The following is a 17,143-nucleotide window of genomic DNA, read 5'->3' as shown; positions in this document are numbered from 1 at the left end:
GCGTAAAAAACCCACCTCTGACCTCTGTCCTATATCTATTACCCCTCAATTTAAGGCTATGTCCCCTCGTGCTAGCCACCTCCATCCGCGGGAGAAGGCTCTCGCTGTCCACCCTATCTAACCCTCTGATCATTTTGTATGCCTCTATTAAGTCACCTCTTAACCTTCTTCTCTCTAACGAAAACAACCTCAAGTCCATCAGCCTTTCCTCATAGGATTTTCCCTCCATACCAGGCAACATCCTGGTAAATCTCCTCTGCACCCGTTCCAAAGCTTCCACGTCCTTCCTATAATGAGGCGACCAGAACTGTACGCAATACTCCAAATGCGGCCGTACTAGAGTTTTGTACAACTGCAACATGACCTCATGGCTCCGGAACTCAATCCCTCTACCAATAAAGGCCAACACACCATAGGCCTTCTTCACAACCCTATCAACCTGGGTGGCAACTTTCAGGGATCTATGTACATGGACACCGAGATCCCTCTGCTCATCCACACTACCAAGAATTTTACCATTAGCCAAATATTCCGCATTTCTGTTATTCTTTCCAAAGTGAATCACCTCACACTTCTCCACATTAAACTCCATTTGCCACCTCTCAGCCCAGCTCTGCAGCCTATCTATGTCCCTCTGTAACCTGCAACATCCTTCCGCACTGTCTACAACTCCACCGACTTTAGTGTCGTCTGCAAATTTACTCACCCATCCTTCTGCGCCCTCCTCTAGGTCATTTATAAAAATGACAAACAGCAACGGCCCCAGAACAGATCCTTGTGGTACGCCACTCGTAACTGAACTCCATTCTGAACATTTCCCATCAACTACCACTCTCTGTCTTCTTTCAACTAGCCAATTTCTGATCCACATCTCTAAATCACCCTCAATCCCCAGCCTCCGTATTTTCTGCAATAGACGACCGTGGGGAACCTTATCAAACGCTTTACTGAAATCCATATACACCACATCAACTGCTCTACCCTCGTCTACCTGTTCAGTCACCTTCTCAAAGAACTCGATAAGGTTGTGAGGCATGACCTACCCTTCACAAAACCATGCTGACTGTCCCTAATCATATTATTCCTATCTAGATGATTATAAATCGTATCTTTTATAATCCTCTCCAAGACTTTACCCACCACAGACGTTAGGCTCACCGGCCTATAGTTACCGGGGTTATCTCTACTCCCCTTCTTGAACAAAGGGACCACATTTGCTATCCTCCAGTCCTCTGGCACTATTCCTGTAGCCAATGATGACCTAAAAATCAAAGCCAAAGGCTCAGCAATCTCTTCCCTGGCTTCCCAGAGAATCCTAGGATAAATCCCATCCGGCCCCGGGGACTTATCTATTTTCACCTTGTCCAGAATTGGATATCCTACTCTTGAGTATTGCTTACTGAGGTTCTGTGCTACCTAACAACTGCTTGTCTTAGAAAGCATGCCATAGGATCTTTGAAATCCACCTGAGAGGGTAGACGGCTTTAATGTTAATCCAAAAGAGTTAGTCCAACATTACTGCACTCTCCCAGTACTGCGCTGGGGTATTGACCTGGACTATGTGGAAAAAAAATCACTTCACAATCTAAAAGAACCGTCGTCCAAATTATTTCCCCAGTCTCCACCTTGTAAGAAAAAGTATTAGATTCGCAAAATAGGGAGCGTAATAGGTTAAGCGATTGAACACTAATCTTCAAGGCCAAAGGCTTCGACCAAGTATGCGAGCATGGATACAGTGCTCCTTTTTAAGGCACATCACAGACTGGCCACCCAGCCAGGTTCGTTTCACAAGGTCACATCGTCAACTCTTGCCTCTTGTCAGAGTGAGAGTAGGAAATAGAAACCCCACAGCAGATTGGGGAGGAGAGATGAAGACAATCCCTGCCTTGGTTACGTTTTACCATTCCCCTTCGAGAGAACCTTCAAACTGCACCAACAAACAGGGTTCTGTTGAGCTGAATGTCAGAGAGACAGTGTTCATTCTGTTACCCGAACTGCTCAACTTAATAACCATCAGAAAACATAATCAACTCCGCACAATGATTCCTCTCACTTAACTTCACGCCGAGTCAAAGGTATTTTAAACAAGCCCCGTGTAATGTAAGCGCTGTCTTGCCTTCGTGGTTAGCCCCCACGGCATGTTTATTTATTGACCCGTATAATTAGTGTTTAAAATTTGTGCTCAGTGTTGACAGTAACGAACATTTTTGGAGACCTCAGGAATGTTTGAAAGGAAATCTCCGTCGCTGTGGAATTGTAATAAAATTGAACCTCTTGACGAATCTCTGCAGGTAAATCTTAGCGAATCAAGGCCCCATTTTAACCCAGAGCGGCACTTGGGTAGGCGGGGGCTGAGGAGCGAGTGTCAAACCCACCGAGAACTTTATTGGCCAGAAGCTGGGGCGCATTTACCTCCTGGGCCATGTCTGCCGCCCCTTGTCTCTATTAGCTGCTCCAACTCTCCCTCCAAGATTTCTGCGTTCCTCCTCCCAATTATGGCCGCTTGTTCGTCTCCCGTGTCCTCCACTAGTGGCCATACCGTCAGCGGTTTAAGCCCAAACCTCTGGACTTCTTGACCTCTTCACATTTTCTCCCCTCCTTGAAGATGTGGACGGGGCCTTTGCATTGCCCCCCCACTATGCCCCTCCGCTGGACCGAATCCTCCTCTCCCTGTAGCAGGGAAGTCGATGAACTCCTTGACCCCAGGAATGGGAGGGATTCTCAGTCCCGCCGCGCCACATTTCTGCCCCGACTGGCCGGCGGGATTCTCCATCACCAACACACAAAGACCGGCTGGTCAATGGGGGTTTTCCCTTGTGGGCAGCCCCACCACGCCGTCGTGAAATCCCCGGGCGCGGCATAACGAGAATCCCGCCGCGGCGAATCCCGTCCCTTGGATTTCAAAAAACAAGCCCAAGCCCCCCCCCCCCCCCCCACCCCCCCCCCCCCCCCCCCCCCCCGGTTACAGGCTAAAGGACCAAGTGACGACTGTAAAGAGATAGGACTCCAGCACTCGCTCGATTAGAACAGTACAGCACAGAACAGGCCCTTCGGCCCTCGATGTTGTGCCGAGCAATGATCACCCTACTCAAACCCACGTATCCACCCTATACCCGTAACCCATCTCTTGGGAAGATCTCAGTTAATTCTCTTCACTGCGTGGCTGCCATCTCAAACGTGGGGAAATCCCACGTGCTGGAGGTCTGCAGTGTGGTAGGAGGTATTTCTGCATGGTGGGGATCGCGAGGGATTCCGTTGTGTCAGCCTGACTGCTTGGGGAACGTTGCTTTGTAAATGCAAACTAAATAGCCTGGAGACGGCCTGATGATATTTGCTGGAGGACAGCTTAACTTGTTGATAAGACAATCCTGTGTCTGCAATTTAAATCAGCCAATTGCAGCGGGCGCGCCGCACAACATGGCGCAGGGCGTACATGGACCCGACCTGCCAGATACTGACCCCCTGGCCAACCCCTGGCCTCCCCCCCCTCGGCCACCAGCATGGTACTTGCTCGACTGTGGCAGCGCAGGACCACACGTTCCCCCGCGCAGTCGTGAACTTGGATTGGATTTGTTTATTGTCACGTGTACCGAGGTACAGTGAAACGTATTTTTCTGCAAGCAGCTCAACAGATCATTCAGTACATGGGAAGAAAGGGGAATTAAACAGAATTCAAGAAAATACATGAGAATACATAATAGGGCAACACAACATATACAATGTAACTACATAAGCACCGGCATCGGATGAAGCATACAGGGGTGTAGTGTTAATGAGGTCAGTCCATAAGAGGGTCATTTAGGAGTCTGGTGACAGTGGGGAAGAAGCTGTTTTTGAGTCTGTTCGTGCATGTTCTCAGACTTCTGAATCTCCTGCCCGATGGAAGAAGTTGGAAAAGTGAGTAAGCCGGGTGGGAGGGATCCTTGATTATGCTGCGCGCTTTCCCCAGGCAGCGGGAGGTGTAGATGGAATCAATGGATGGGAGGCAGGTTCGTGTGATGGACTGGGCGGTATTCACGACTCTCTGAAGTTCCTTGCGGTCCTGGGCCGAGCAGTTGCCATACCAGGCTGTGATGCAGCCCGATAGGATGCTCTCTATAGTACATCTGTAAAAGTTGGTAAGGGTTAATATGGACATGCCGAATTTCCTTAGTTTCCTGAGGAACTCGGCCCATCGGGGGCAGAGCACAGGGGCAGGGCCTTCTGATGACACACCACTGCCCTTCTAGCAACGCGCGATGCGATGACACCATTTTGGAGTGGGTGGAGAATAGAAAACCGGCGCCAAACCACCGCCGCCCCCAATTTGGGCGTCGGAATGGATTCTCCGCCCGATCACCGATTAGGCAAAGGAGAATCCAGCCCACTGTTCTCCTGCCGGGGCTGAATCACCTCTGGTTTGCACTCGGGCTGGGAGCAGTGCCCAGATACTGTCCCTTGCCATGCACATTTATACATGGCCAGGATCGTGAGGGATTCCATCATGAATCCTGCTCTCGGGCTGCCAGTTTGAGGGAGCAGCCTGATAGTGAGGTCCGGCGGCTGGCACCCCTCCCCCACAATGCAATTCCTGCCCCCCCCCCACGCGGGAATTGCTGGGTCACCCCCCACCACAGTACACATGCATGAGAGTGACCCAACTCCTCCCACGACCCCCATCTGAGACCCCCCCATCAAAAACCCATCAGAGTATGGCCCTGACGTGGTGGACCTTGCAATAGGCCAAGAGGGTATGCCTTTAAGGAGGGTGCCCCCAAAGTCCTCTTCTCAGTGTTAAATTGGCACCCCGTTATTCTGAGTCTAAGCTCCCTGGTTCTAGACTCTCCCATAAGGGAAACATCCTCTCAGCATTGACCTTGTCAAGCTCCTTAAGAATCCTATATTTCGATTAGATTACCTCTCATTCTTCGAAATTCCAATGAGTAGAATTATAGAATCCCTACTGTGCAGGAGGAGGCCATTCAGCCCATCAAGTCTGCACCAACCCTCTGAAAGTGCACGCTACCTAGGTCCAATCCCTCACCCCATCCCCGTAACCCCATCTAGGGGCAATTGATCATGGCCAACCCACCTAACCTGCAAGTCTTTGGACTGTGGGAGGAAACCTGTCCCAACCTGTTTAACCTTTGCTTATAAGACATTCCCTCCACGCCAGGGATCATCCTAGTAAACGTTCTCTGAACCGCTTCAAATTAAATAATATCTTTCCTGAATCAAAGGGACCCAAACTGCTCACGGTGCTCCAGATATGGTCTCACCTGTACCTTGTACAGTCGCAGCAAAACCACCCAACTCTTATAGCCCAACCCCCTTGAAATAAGGACCAACATCCCATTAGCCTTCCTGATTACCTGTTGTACCTGTGTGCTACTTTTTGCTGCAGTACATTCGCTTCCTTCCTCCAAGCCATTAATATATATTTTTAAACAGTTGTGGTCCCAGTACTGAACCCTGTGGAACTCCACTGGTTACAGGTCGTCAACCTGTAAAATAATCCCTGAGCCTCAATCCCTGTTTCCTGCCCATTAACCAATTCTCAATCCACACTAATATATGAGCTCCAACACCATGGGCTTTATGACTTAACGTTTTGTGAGGTACCTTGTCGAACGCCTTCTGGAAGTCCAAATACATCACATCTACTGGTTCCCCTCTATCCACCCTGGTTGCGACCTCCTTGATAAATTAATCAGACACTATTTCCTTTTCATGATTAGATTGCTTGATTAGATTATGATTTTCCAAACTTGCTGCTATTACTTCCTTAACAATTGATTCCTGAGCAGCACAGTGGCGCAGTGATAGCACTGCAGTCTCACGGCACCGAGGTCCCAGGTTCGATCCCGGCTCTGGGTCACTGTCCGTGTGGAATTTGCACATTCTCCCCGTGTTTGCGTGCGTTTCGTCCCCACAATCCAAAGATGTGCAGGGTAGGTGGATTGAACTCGCTAAATTGCCCCTTAATTGGAAAAAATGGATTGGGTACTCTAAATTTATAAAAAATAAAATAAAATAATTCATTCCAAAAGTTTTCCAATAATAGATGTTAGTCTAATTAGCTGGTAACTATTCATTTTTTTCCTCCCTCCCTTTTTGAATAAGAGTAACATTGGCAGTTTTCCTATCCTTCGGTACTTGGTCAGAATCCAAGAACTTTTGAAAAATTACACCCAATGGGCATCCATTATCTCTGTAGCTACTTCTTTTAGGATCCTAGGATGCAAGCCATGAGGGCCAGAGGACTTATCTGCCTTTAGCTCCATTAATTTGTCTCATTCTACTTCTCTAGTGCTGGGGATGGTATTTAATTGCCCCCCATATTCTTCAGTATTAATGGGCTGTTCAAAGTATCTTCCACCGGAAAGACTGATGCAAAATATCTGTTTAACCCCTCTGCCATTTCCTTGTTCCCCATAACTATCTCCCCAGATTCATTTTCCAAGGGACCTTTGTTTACTTTGCCCTCTTCTCCTTTTTATATATTTAAGAAGCTCTTATCAGCAGTTTTTATATTCCCAACCAGTTTGCTCTCATAGTTTTTTTTCTCTCTCTTCAATAACTTTTTTGTCCTTTGCTGGATCCTGAATTTATCTCAATCTTTGTCACTTACTATTACCTCCTTATACGCTTTTTCTTTCAACTTAATACTCTCCTCAGCTTTCTTGATTAGTCACGGTTGGTTTATCCCATTCTTTCCACATTTCTGGGACATATTTTTGCTGAGAGTCATGGATGACTTCCTTAAATGTCTGCCATTGCTTGTTTACTGTCTTTCCGACTAACCTATCCACGCGCCCAGTCCACTTTAGCTAACCCGATCCTCTTGCATTGTAATTCCCTTCATTTAAGTTAGACACAGTTGTTTTTGAGTCACGTTTATCACTCTCAAACGGAATGTTAAACTCTTATCATGTTATGATCACTACTTCTGAGGGGGCCTTTTACCCTGAGGTCATTTATTAAACCTGCTTCATTACCCATTGTCAGATCCAAGATAGCCTGTTCCCTGGTTGGTGACATGACATATTGCTCGAAGAAACTTTCCCTAATGCACTCTATGAATTTGTTGTTGTAGCTACCCTTTCCAACTTGATTAACATGAAGATTAAAGTCACTCATAATTATTGCTCTATTCTTTTTACGTGCACCTATTATTTGGTGATTTATAACTTTTCCTACAGTATGGCACCCAAGTCCAGATCATCTCTCACAAGTCCCCTCATTGCATCTCCGATGAACAGTGCTACCCCATTACCTTTTCCTTTGCTCCCGTCCTTCTGAAAGATCAAATATCCTTGTTCCTGTCCTTGTTTCTCTTTCCCTTGTCACCCTGCTTGGGTTCCCAATCCCTGCCATTCTAGTTTAAACCATCCCCAACCCCACTAGCAAATATTTGCCTGAGGATATTAGTCCCCGTCTGGTATAACCTGCCCAATTTGTACTGGTACAACCTCCCCCAGAACCAGTCCCAATTTCCCAGGAATCTTAACCTCTCTCCTTTGTACCAACTTAGCAGCCACGACCATTGGCCATTCACCCGCCCCCTCCAGAGTGTCCTGTAGCCCCTCTGAGACATCCTTGACCCCAGCACCAGGGAGGCAACATACCATCCTGGAATCTCATTTGCAGCCACAGAAACGCCTGCTTGTTCCACTAACTATTGAATACTCTACAACGGTTGCATTCCACACTTTCTACTCCTCCTCTGTGTAGCAGAGCCAACTGTGGTGCAATGAAATTGACAATCACTGCTTTTGCTGAGAGGCCATTCCTCTCAACAGTATCCAAAGTGGTATATCTGCATTGTAGAGGAATAGCCACACAAGATTACTGTTAGTCCTTTTTCTCTGCCTGGCGGTCACCTATTCCTTTCCTGCCCGTGGACTCTTAGCCTGCGTTGTGACCACCTCTCAATACATACTGTCCATGATACCCTCCGCCTTGTGGATGCTCCATAGTGTTCCCAGCTCCACTCCAGCTCCGAAACCTGGGCTTCCCGGATCTGCAATTGGAGACACTTCCTGCACGCATGCTGGCACCGGGCACTGGAAATATGGTCGGCTTCCCACATATAGCATGAGGAGCAAATCAAGGCTTTGAGCTCTCCTGCCGATATTCACCCCATTGGATTAAACCATTAAAGGACTCCTAAAATTTATACTACTTTATGGTCCTTCTTCCCTTGACCTCGTTCATAAAGAATATAACCCTTACGAACTGTAAACCACAAAACAAAGTGTTTACCAAGTATATGCGATAATAGTTGTACAAATACTCACCATCTTTGCTCAGCCAGCTCACTTGCCTGCGTCACTTTTGAATCCTAATGTTATTGATGGAACCATCAATTCACCAGACATGTGCTTTCCGATATGAACGGTGGTTTTAATCTACTTACTATAGAGCCAGCCTGTTACCCGTTGATGAACTCTCGGTGAACTGCAGGCTGACTCTGGACAAGGGTATTTATACAGCAGCACAAGGGGGAGGAGTCGTGGGCGTAGCCAAGGGTGGAGCCCTGTACAAACTCCTGAGCATTCCCAGAGCTACTCCCCCTAGTGGTCGGATAACACTACTGCGCTTACAAAGATACAGTGTGAATTACCAAGTTACATTCACCACAGTTATCTTAGGAGCTCCGCCTCTGGATTGAGTAAAGTTACACTGGACTGCTCCTTTTAAACTTTTTCCCCTGCTCTGCTCAACTGTTCCTCACCAGGCTCGCCCTCACTCTGACCTCCTGTGCTCTGTACTGAAAGAGTTACTTAAAGTCGCTCTTTCCCCTTATGTTCCAAAGTGCCTTAGACTTGACTTTTACCTTAATGAGCAGAAGCACTCACCAATCCTTCTCACCAATCAGTGAAAAGAAGGGTCTGATCACCTAACTCCCTGTTTCACCAAACTCCAGCTGCAGTCTGATGCAACAAGGCAGCATTTAGTGGTAGCGTTCCATTTGCTTTTCTTCTTGCTCAGAAAGCTGCGGAAAATTACACAGAGTGGTGGGGGGGGGAAGCAAGTTTCAGAATTGGCTTAAATGATCCATTCGAGCCCACTGCAAGATTAGCCATGTGTGGGGAATAACTCTGACCGTGATCATCATTTTACCTTAACAGACAAACATGTCTTTCTCGCTGTGGATCTTGAAGAATGTCATTCTCTGATGGACGGACAGGCTGAGAGAGAAGTGGGAATAAGATGATAAATTGAGAGCTCGCATTACATGAAATGACATCAAAGGCTCCACGCGGTCATTGAGGGCTGCTGGTGGAATATTTTTTCGATGATACCCCAAGATCTATCAAATTTGCTTTCTTTCGGGGTGTTGGAGTGGGGATTTAGATTGGAGTCGGAATGTTCCTCGGGAAGGTGTATCTGATCTGTGTTGTCCTTTCATTGCAGATATCCCAGCTGATGTCCGAGAGCTGCCGGGAAGGGTTGACTGAGGCTGTTCTGAACCGTTACAACTCGGACAAGCCTTCAGTGTACAGCTTTCCGAGCTCCCAGGGCACCTATGTGTCGAGCGTGGCCTCGAGTGGGACCTCAGCCGCAGCCTCGTTCTTTGCCAGGTAAGGATGTGCCCTGTCAGTGAGAGTTGTTGCCTGCTAGTTGCCTTTAAGCAACAGTAATTATTATTTATGAATTAATTCTTCAGTAATTGTTTGAGAGACTTAAGAAATGTTGGCAGCTGCCTGTAGCACACGTGCTGAAGGATCTGGACAGGAGTACGAGATATTTTTATGCAAAGGAGCACGTTTACCAAAACACAGAGATTGAACCAGTTGGCATGTGGAGTAACAAGTTGTGATCCTGAGTAATACAAACTGGGAATTAAGAAAGTTCAAACCCTAATCCTGGATGGGTTTGATCTTCCGTAGTTGGCTTCAGCGTTCTTGACACAGAAAAGAAAAACAGAAGTGCTACGTGCCCGTTCACTGAGAAAACTGAGCTTGAAATTCAGGCAAGAATGGGGTTGTGTATGACAGTAACTCCCTCCCAGTCGAATCGTCTGTCAACATCTATTGGACTCCACAACACAAAGGTGTTATGGGTAGCACCTCGCACCCTAGGATTGTACGTCACCGCGTTCATACCTCTTATGGAGCAGAATTAATTTGGGTGCGAGGCCAGTTTCCATTGCGGGGACAATCCTGGACTGATTTGGAATTCCGAACAAGTCAAACGAAAGTGGCGAGATTTAGGAATAATCGCTAATCCTGCCCCAGTAAAGCATTAAATAATAGAGGGAGCACACTGAAACCATTTGTAGCTATTTATGTGCAAAATGCCACTGCCATGACACAGACTAGAATGATTATTGTTCCGATCTTTCAGTGAGAATCTAGGTGTGGTGGTGGTGGTTGTTTGAATAAAGGCTGAAGAAATTGGTCATCACAGAGTGATGACAAGAAGCCATTCCTGCTATAGGTTCTCCTGATACATTCTGTTTTTATTGAACATCTAAGACCCAATGTTCACGAGTTCCCTCCTTAAACCTCTCAGATTATCTACCTCTCTTTCTTCCATTAAGACGCTCCTTGAAACCTACTTCTTCATTGACCAAGTTGTTGGTCATCGCCTCATGTGCTATGGAGGTCTGGTGGGGTAGTGGGTCATGTCCCTACCTCTGGGGTAGGAACTCTGGGTATGAGTCCTACTCTGGGACTCAATGGCCACAGAAGGTGCATTCATAATGTGGGCCAAACAGGCGGCCTACCAGCCTGAAAAACCTTCCAATTCGCCTGTTGGCAGGTGTCAAGAGCGGGAGAGTTTCTTGGTCATCCATGTTGCAGAAGGCAAGGGCAAACCACCGCATCATCGTGGATGTCCATGGTAACCAACGTCCTCTTACAGCACGGTGACTGGAGGAGGCCAAATTCTCCTGTGAAGAACTTTGGGAGATTCTATTGTGTTAAAGGTGCTCCGTAACAACAACTTATATTTATATAGCACCTTTAATGTAATGAAACATCCCAAGGCGTGTCACCACAGCTTCATAAAACAAAGTATGACACCGAGCCATATAAGGAGACATTCAGTCGATGATGAAAAGCTTGGTCAAAGAGGCAGGGTTTAAGAAGCAAATGGGGAGAGTGTGTTAGAGAGACGGGGAGGATAATCCCAAGCCAAGCTTGGGGTTGAGGCAGCTGAAGACAAGGCTACAAACGGTGGCGTGATTAAAATGAGATGTGGACAGATATCTCAGTGGGTTGTGGACTTGGTGGAGCGAGGGTGTGTGTGGGTGGGGGGGAGGGGGGGGGGGGCGAAGGCCCTGGAGGGATTTGAAAACAGGGTTGAGAATTCAAGATGTTGCCTGGCCAGGAATCAGCGCTGTAGGCTGGACACCTTTAGTTTCAGTGCCTCGGTCCTTCCCTCTCATCCCCAGACCACCATGATCTCCAGGACGCCCAGAGGAAGTTAAGACCGTCAGCCCATCAAACCTGCTTCCACCCTGATTATTCTACCGCGTCTCTCCCTCCCAATAGCTGCCTGTCCCCTACTTTAGGGAACACGACGTTTATTACCCCCGACCTCTGCATCTATCCTCAAGAAGGATTTGACTAAAGATCACTTCACGTTAGGGAGGGGGTAGCCGTTTTTTAAAATATTTTTATTCTCCTTTTTCACATTTTCTCCCAAATTTACACCCACCAACAATAAACAATGAGCAGTAACAAATACAATGTCAATCCCCATATCAACGTCAATCCTATCCTCCCACCAAACCCCAGACATTAGCCCGCATTGTTAACATAAACAAATAACAAAAAAGGAATCAGGAATCATCATAGTCACCATTAACACATACAGTCCCCCTCCCCCCCAACCCTCCCTTCAACCCCCTAATGTTCGATGTTATCCAATTCTTGAAAGTGCATAATGAATAATGCCCATGAATTGTAGAACCCCTCCATCCTTCCCCTCAGTTCAAACTTAACCTTCTGAAGAGTCCAGAATTCCAACAGGTCCCCCCACCACGCCAGGGCACAGGGTGGAGAGGTTGCTCTCCAACCCATCAGGATCCGCCTTCGGGCGACCAACGAGGCGAAGGCTACAACATCTGTCTCCGCACCCGTTTCCAACCCCGGCTGGTCCGACACCCTGAATATGTCCTCCCGGGGGCCCGGGTCCAGTTTCACGTGCACCACTTTAGAGATTACCCTAAAAACCTCCTTCCAGTAATCCACCAGCTTTGGACAGGACCAAAACATATGAATAGCTTTAATGAACAAAAACACTTAAAATCCTGCGAAACCTATATCCACACAGGTCCCAAGCGGATTCACACGGATGCTGCAATGTTTTTTTTTGAAGCGACCAAGCTATGTGCCGTGGAGGAGATTATATTCCTCCCCCTGCAATGTCTGCGGCCCCTCCCAAACAGCTTTGATTCTGACACTTTAATTTGGTGAATTCTTTAACATTACAGAGCATACTTTCATCTCACCCTGACAGAAGTATTTGTTGATGTCTGAGCTGCTTCATTTCTAATACACCGTACAATTTGGACAGACTGTGCTCGTGCGATGGTTACAGTGTTTTTGAATCAGGTGAATACGTTTCCGAGTTATTTTTCCCTAGTGGAGTATTCTTATTCCTCAGCCCCATTATCCTTTTCCAACCTCACATTGAATGTACCTCTGCCCCTAGTCACTGCCCCTCGGTTGTCCTCCGACTGTTCAGTCAGCTATGTGTCCGAGTGCAGTGCACAGAATGAAATCAAGTCACACTTCTTGTCTTATTGGGCTTGACACAGACTGAAATAGGAAACAATCTTGGCTGTGTCATGTGAGAGTAGCTTTAAGAAATGGGTATTTATCAGTGATGTCAGAGTGTGGGTGGAGCTGGGCTGTCTGTGGGCTTTTTACTTTCATTTTAGGCTGTTTGCTGCAAGGTGTTTTGTTTTAGTTTTGTTTTCAGTGTTGGAGCTGAAGCCAGACAAAACAGATGTTCTGCTGTTCTCTCTGCCGTGAAAAGACTATCTCTTGATCATGTGGTGAATTCAGAATTATAAATGTTCTCCGTTGTGAATGTAAACCTAATGTGCTTTTGTTAAAAGGTGTTCCTTTTGTCTTCTGGATGTTGTTTGGGAAGTTATTAAGGATTACTTAGTGTTGTATTCTTTGGGGGTTGTATTTGAATTGATGGTTGCTAAGATGTTCACTGTATGTTTTAAAAAGGTTAACTTGAGTTCATACAATAAACATTGTTTTGCTTTAACAATATACTTTTCGATTTCTGCTGTACCACACCTGCAGAGTGGACCGTGTGCTCCCCATACCACAATCTATTAAAAGTTGTGGGTCAGGTGAACTCCATGATACACTTTGGGTTCTCTAAACCCTGGCGCATAACAAATTGGGGGCTCGAGGGAGATAAAAGTCTATCTTTTGGATTGGCTTAGTCAACTTAAAGACAGTGAGGGGTGAGCATATTGTGGGTGCTTTTCAGGTGTGGTATTTCAGTTTAAGTGGGGAGTGTGTTGTGGACAATGGCTCTTTCAGAGGCTCTGAAGTTTTTGGGGGTGGAGACAGTCATACACAGTACCTTATGGACAGAGACTAAACACAGACTGTTAGATTTGGCAAAAACATTGCAGTTAACATTACCTGACAAAATGCGAAACGATTAGGTAATTATGGTGGTGGCTAAGCATTTGAAGTTGCTTGAGATGCAGTTTGACTCATTGGAAATGGCAAAAATTCAGTTACAAATTAAACAAATGGAATATGAGAAAGAATTAAAGCAGTTTGAATATGAAAGAGAGAAAAAACAAAGAGAGAGCGGCAAAAGAAAAAGAGAGAGTGCGGCAAAAGAAAAAGAGAGAGAGAGAAGAAAAAAGAGAGAGAGAGGAAAAAGAAAAGGAGAGAGAAGAAAGGAAAAAAGAAAGAATAGCCCGAGCAGAACAAAAAGAAAGAGAAAGTGAGATACAGATCAGGGAAAAAGATAAAGAGAGAGAGTTTGAACTTCAGAAAATGGCCATGAAACATGACAGTCAGTTAAAATTGGCAGACGTAAAGGGAAACGTACAGTTGGAGGATAGTGATGAGGATAGTGAGAAAGAGCGTCATAGTCGAAGGCTTGGTGGGAATCTATTTAAATATGTCCAAGCATTGCCACGGTTTAACGAGGAGGAGGTAGAAGCCTTTTTCATTTCATTTGAGAAGGTGGCTAAACAAATGAAATGGGCACAGGACATGTGGGTATTACTGATTCAAACAAAGCTGGTAGGTAGGGCTAGTGAAGTGTTTGCATCACTACTGGAGGAGGTCCCTGGGACGTATTAGGAGGTGAAAAAATCCATCTTAGGTGCACATGAACTAGTGCCTGAAGCCTACGGACAAAGGTTGAGAAATTTAAGGAAAGAATTTGGTCAAACATACATGGAGTTTGAAAGACTCAAACAGAGTAATTTTGATAGGTGGATGAGGGCTTTGAAAATAGACCAAACTTATGAAGCTCTCAGAGAAATTACGCTTTTGGAGGAGTTTAAAAATTCAATTCCTGATGTCGTGAGAACTCATGTGGAAGAGCAGAGGGTTCAAACTGCGAGGTAAGCAGCAGATATGGCAAATGATTATGAATTAGTTCATAAATCAAAGCTTGGTTTCTGACATCAGTTTCAGCTGGTGAGGGATAGAAACAGGGGGCATGAGAAATGCTCAAGTGGTAAAAGTAAAGGTGATCTGATGGGAGATAATAAGGAAAGTGTACCTCAGATTAAAAAAGAAATCCAGGAGAGTGGAAGAGTCATGAAAAGTTTCAAATGTTTTCACTGTAATAAACTAGGCCTTGTAAAGTCACAGTGTTGGTGGTTGAAGAAAAGCACTGTGAAGGCTGATGTGGTAAAACAGGATAAGGCAGTGGAGTTTGTGAAAGTGGTAAAGGAAAGCCCAAGGGAAGCGAAGGAGGTGCAAAAGATTGTACAACCTGATCAAGAGGTGATTTATAAGAAGGTACCAGATCTCTTTAAAGAATTTACTTGTGGGATATACTGTATAATGTCCACTGTGGGCTATACTGTATACCATCCACTGTGGGATATACTGTATACCCTACACTGTGGGATATACTGTATACCCTACACTGTGGGATATACTGTATACCGTCCACTGTGGGATATACTGTATACCCTACACTGTGGGATATACTGTATACCATCCACTGTGGGATATACTGTATACCCTACACTGTGGGATATACTGTATACCATCCACTGTGGGATATACTGTATACCCGCCACTGTGGGCTATACTGTATACCCTACACTGTGGGATATACTGTATACCCTACACTGTGGGATATACTGTATATCCTCCACTGTGGGCTATACTGTATACCATCCACTGTGGGATATACTGTATACCCTACACTGTGGGATATACTGTATACCCGCCACTGTGGGCTATACTGTATACCCTCCACTGTGGGATATACTGTATACCCTACACTGTGGGATATACTGTATACCCTCCACTGTGGGATATACTGTACCCCTCCACTGTGGGCTATACTGTATACCCTCCACTGTGGGATATACTGTATACCCTCCACTGTGGGATATACTGTATACCCTCCACTGTGGGATATACTGTATACCCTCCACTGTGGGATATACTGTATACCGTCCACTGTGGGATATACTGTATACCCTCCACTGTGGGATATACTGTATACCCTCCACTGTGGGATATACTGTATACCCTCTGCTGTGGGATATACTGTATACCCTCTGCTGTGGGATATACTGTATACCCTCCACTGTGGGATATACTGTATACCCTCCACTGTGGGATATACTGTATACCCTCCACTGTGGGATATACTGTATACCCTCCACTGTGGGATATACTGTATAACCTCCACTGTGGGATATACTGTATACCCTCCACTGTGGGATATACTGTTTTCCCCTCCACTGTGGGATATACGGTATACCCTCCACTGTGGGATATACTGTATATCCTCCACTGTGGGATATACTGTATACCCTCCACTGTGGGATATACTGTATAACCTCCACTGTGGGATATACTGTATACCCTCCACTGTGGGATATACTGTATATCCTCCACTGTGGGATATAATGTTTTCCCCTCCACTGTGGGATATACTGTATACCCTCCACTGTGGGATATACTGTATACCCTACACTGTGGGATATACTGTATACCCTCCACTGTGGGATATACTGTATCCCTCCACTGTGGGCTATACTGTATACCCTCCACTGTGGGATATACTGTATACCCTCCACTGTGGGATATACTGTATACCCTACACTGTGGGATATACTGTATACCCTCCACTGTGGGATATACTGTATACCATCCACTGTGGGATATACTGTATACCGTCCACTGTGGGATATACTGTATACCGTCCACTGTGGGATATACTGTATACCCTCCACTGTGGGATATACTGTATACCGTCCACTGTGGGATATACTGTATACCCTCCACTGTGGGATATACTGTATACCCTCCACTGTGGGATATACTGTATACCGTCCACTGTGGGATATACTGTATACCCTCCACTGTGGGATATACTGTATACCCTCCACTGTGGGATATACTGTATACCCTCCACTGTGGGATATACTGTATACCCTCCACTGTGGGATATACTGTATAACCTCCACTGTGGGATATACTGTATATCCTCCACTGTGGGATATAATGTTTTCCCCTCCACTGTGGGATATACTGTATACCCTCCACTGTGGGATATACTGTATACCCTCCACTGTGGGATATACTGTATACCCTCCACTGTGGGATATACTGTTTTCCCCTCCACTGTGGGATATACTGTATACCGTCCACTGTGGGATATACTGTATATCCTCCACTGTGGGATATACTGTATACCCGCCACTGTGGGATATACTGTTTTCCCCTCCACTGTGGGATATACGGTATACCCTCCACTGTGGGATATACTGTATATCCTCCACTGTGGGATATACTGTATACCCTCCACTGTGGGATATACTGTATACCCTCCACTGTGGGATATACTGTATACCCTCCACTGTGGGATATACTGTATATCCTCCACTGTGGGATATACTGTATACCCTACACTGTGGGATATACTGTATACCCTCCACTGTGGGATATACTGTATCCCTCCACTG

At 46.0% G+C, this 17,143-nt stretch overlaps 1 protein-coding gene across 1 annotated transcript in view; it reads left to right on the top strand.

The window, feature by feature from the left end:
* The window catches only part of kif26ba (kinesin family member 26Ba), a 383,305-nt gene that overhangs the window by 143,431 nt on the left and 222,731 nt on the right, over positions 1-17,143 (top strand). Inside the window, 1 exon segment of the mRNA XM_038815524.1 lies at positions 9,400-9,566. Coding sequence (XP_038671452.1) covers positions 9,400-9,566 — 167 coding nt within the window.

Source organism: Scyliorhinus canicula, chromosome 1 (assembly GCF_902713615.1).
Source record: "Scyliorhinus canicula chromosome 1, sScyCan1.1, whole genome shotgun sequence".
NCBI classification, from domain to species: domain Eukaryota; kingdom Metazoa; phylum Chordata; class Chondrichthyes; order Carcharhiniformes; family Scyliorhinidae; genus Scyliorhinus; species Scyliorhinus canicula.
This window is presented reverse-complemented; position numbering and strand designations above follow the sequence as displayed.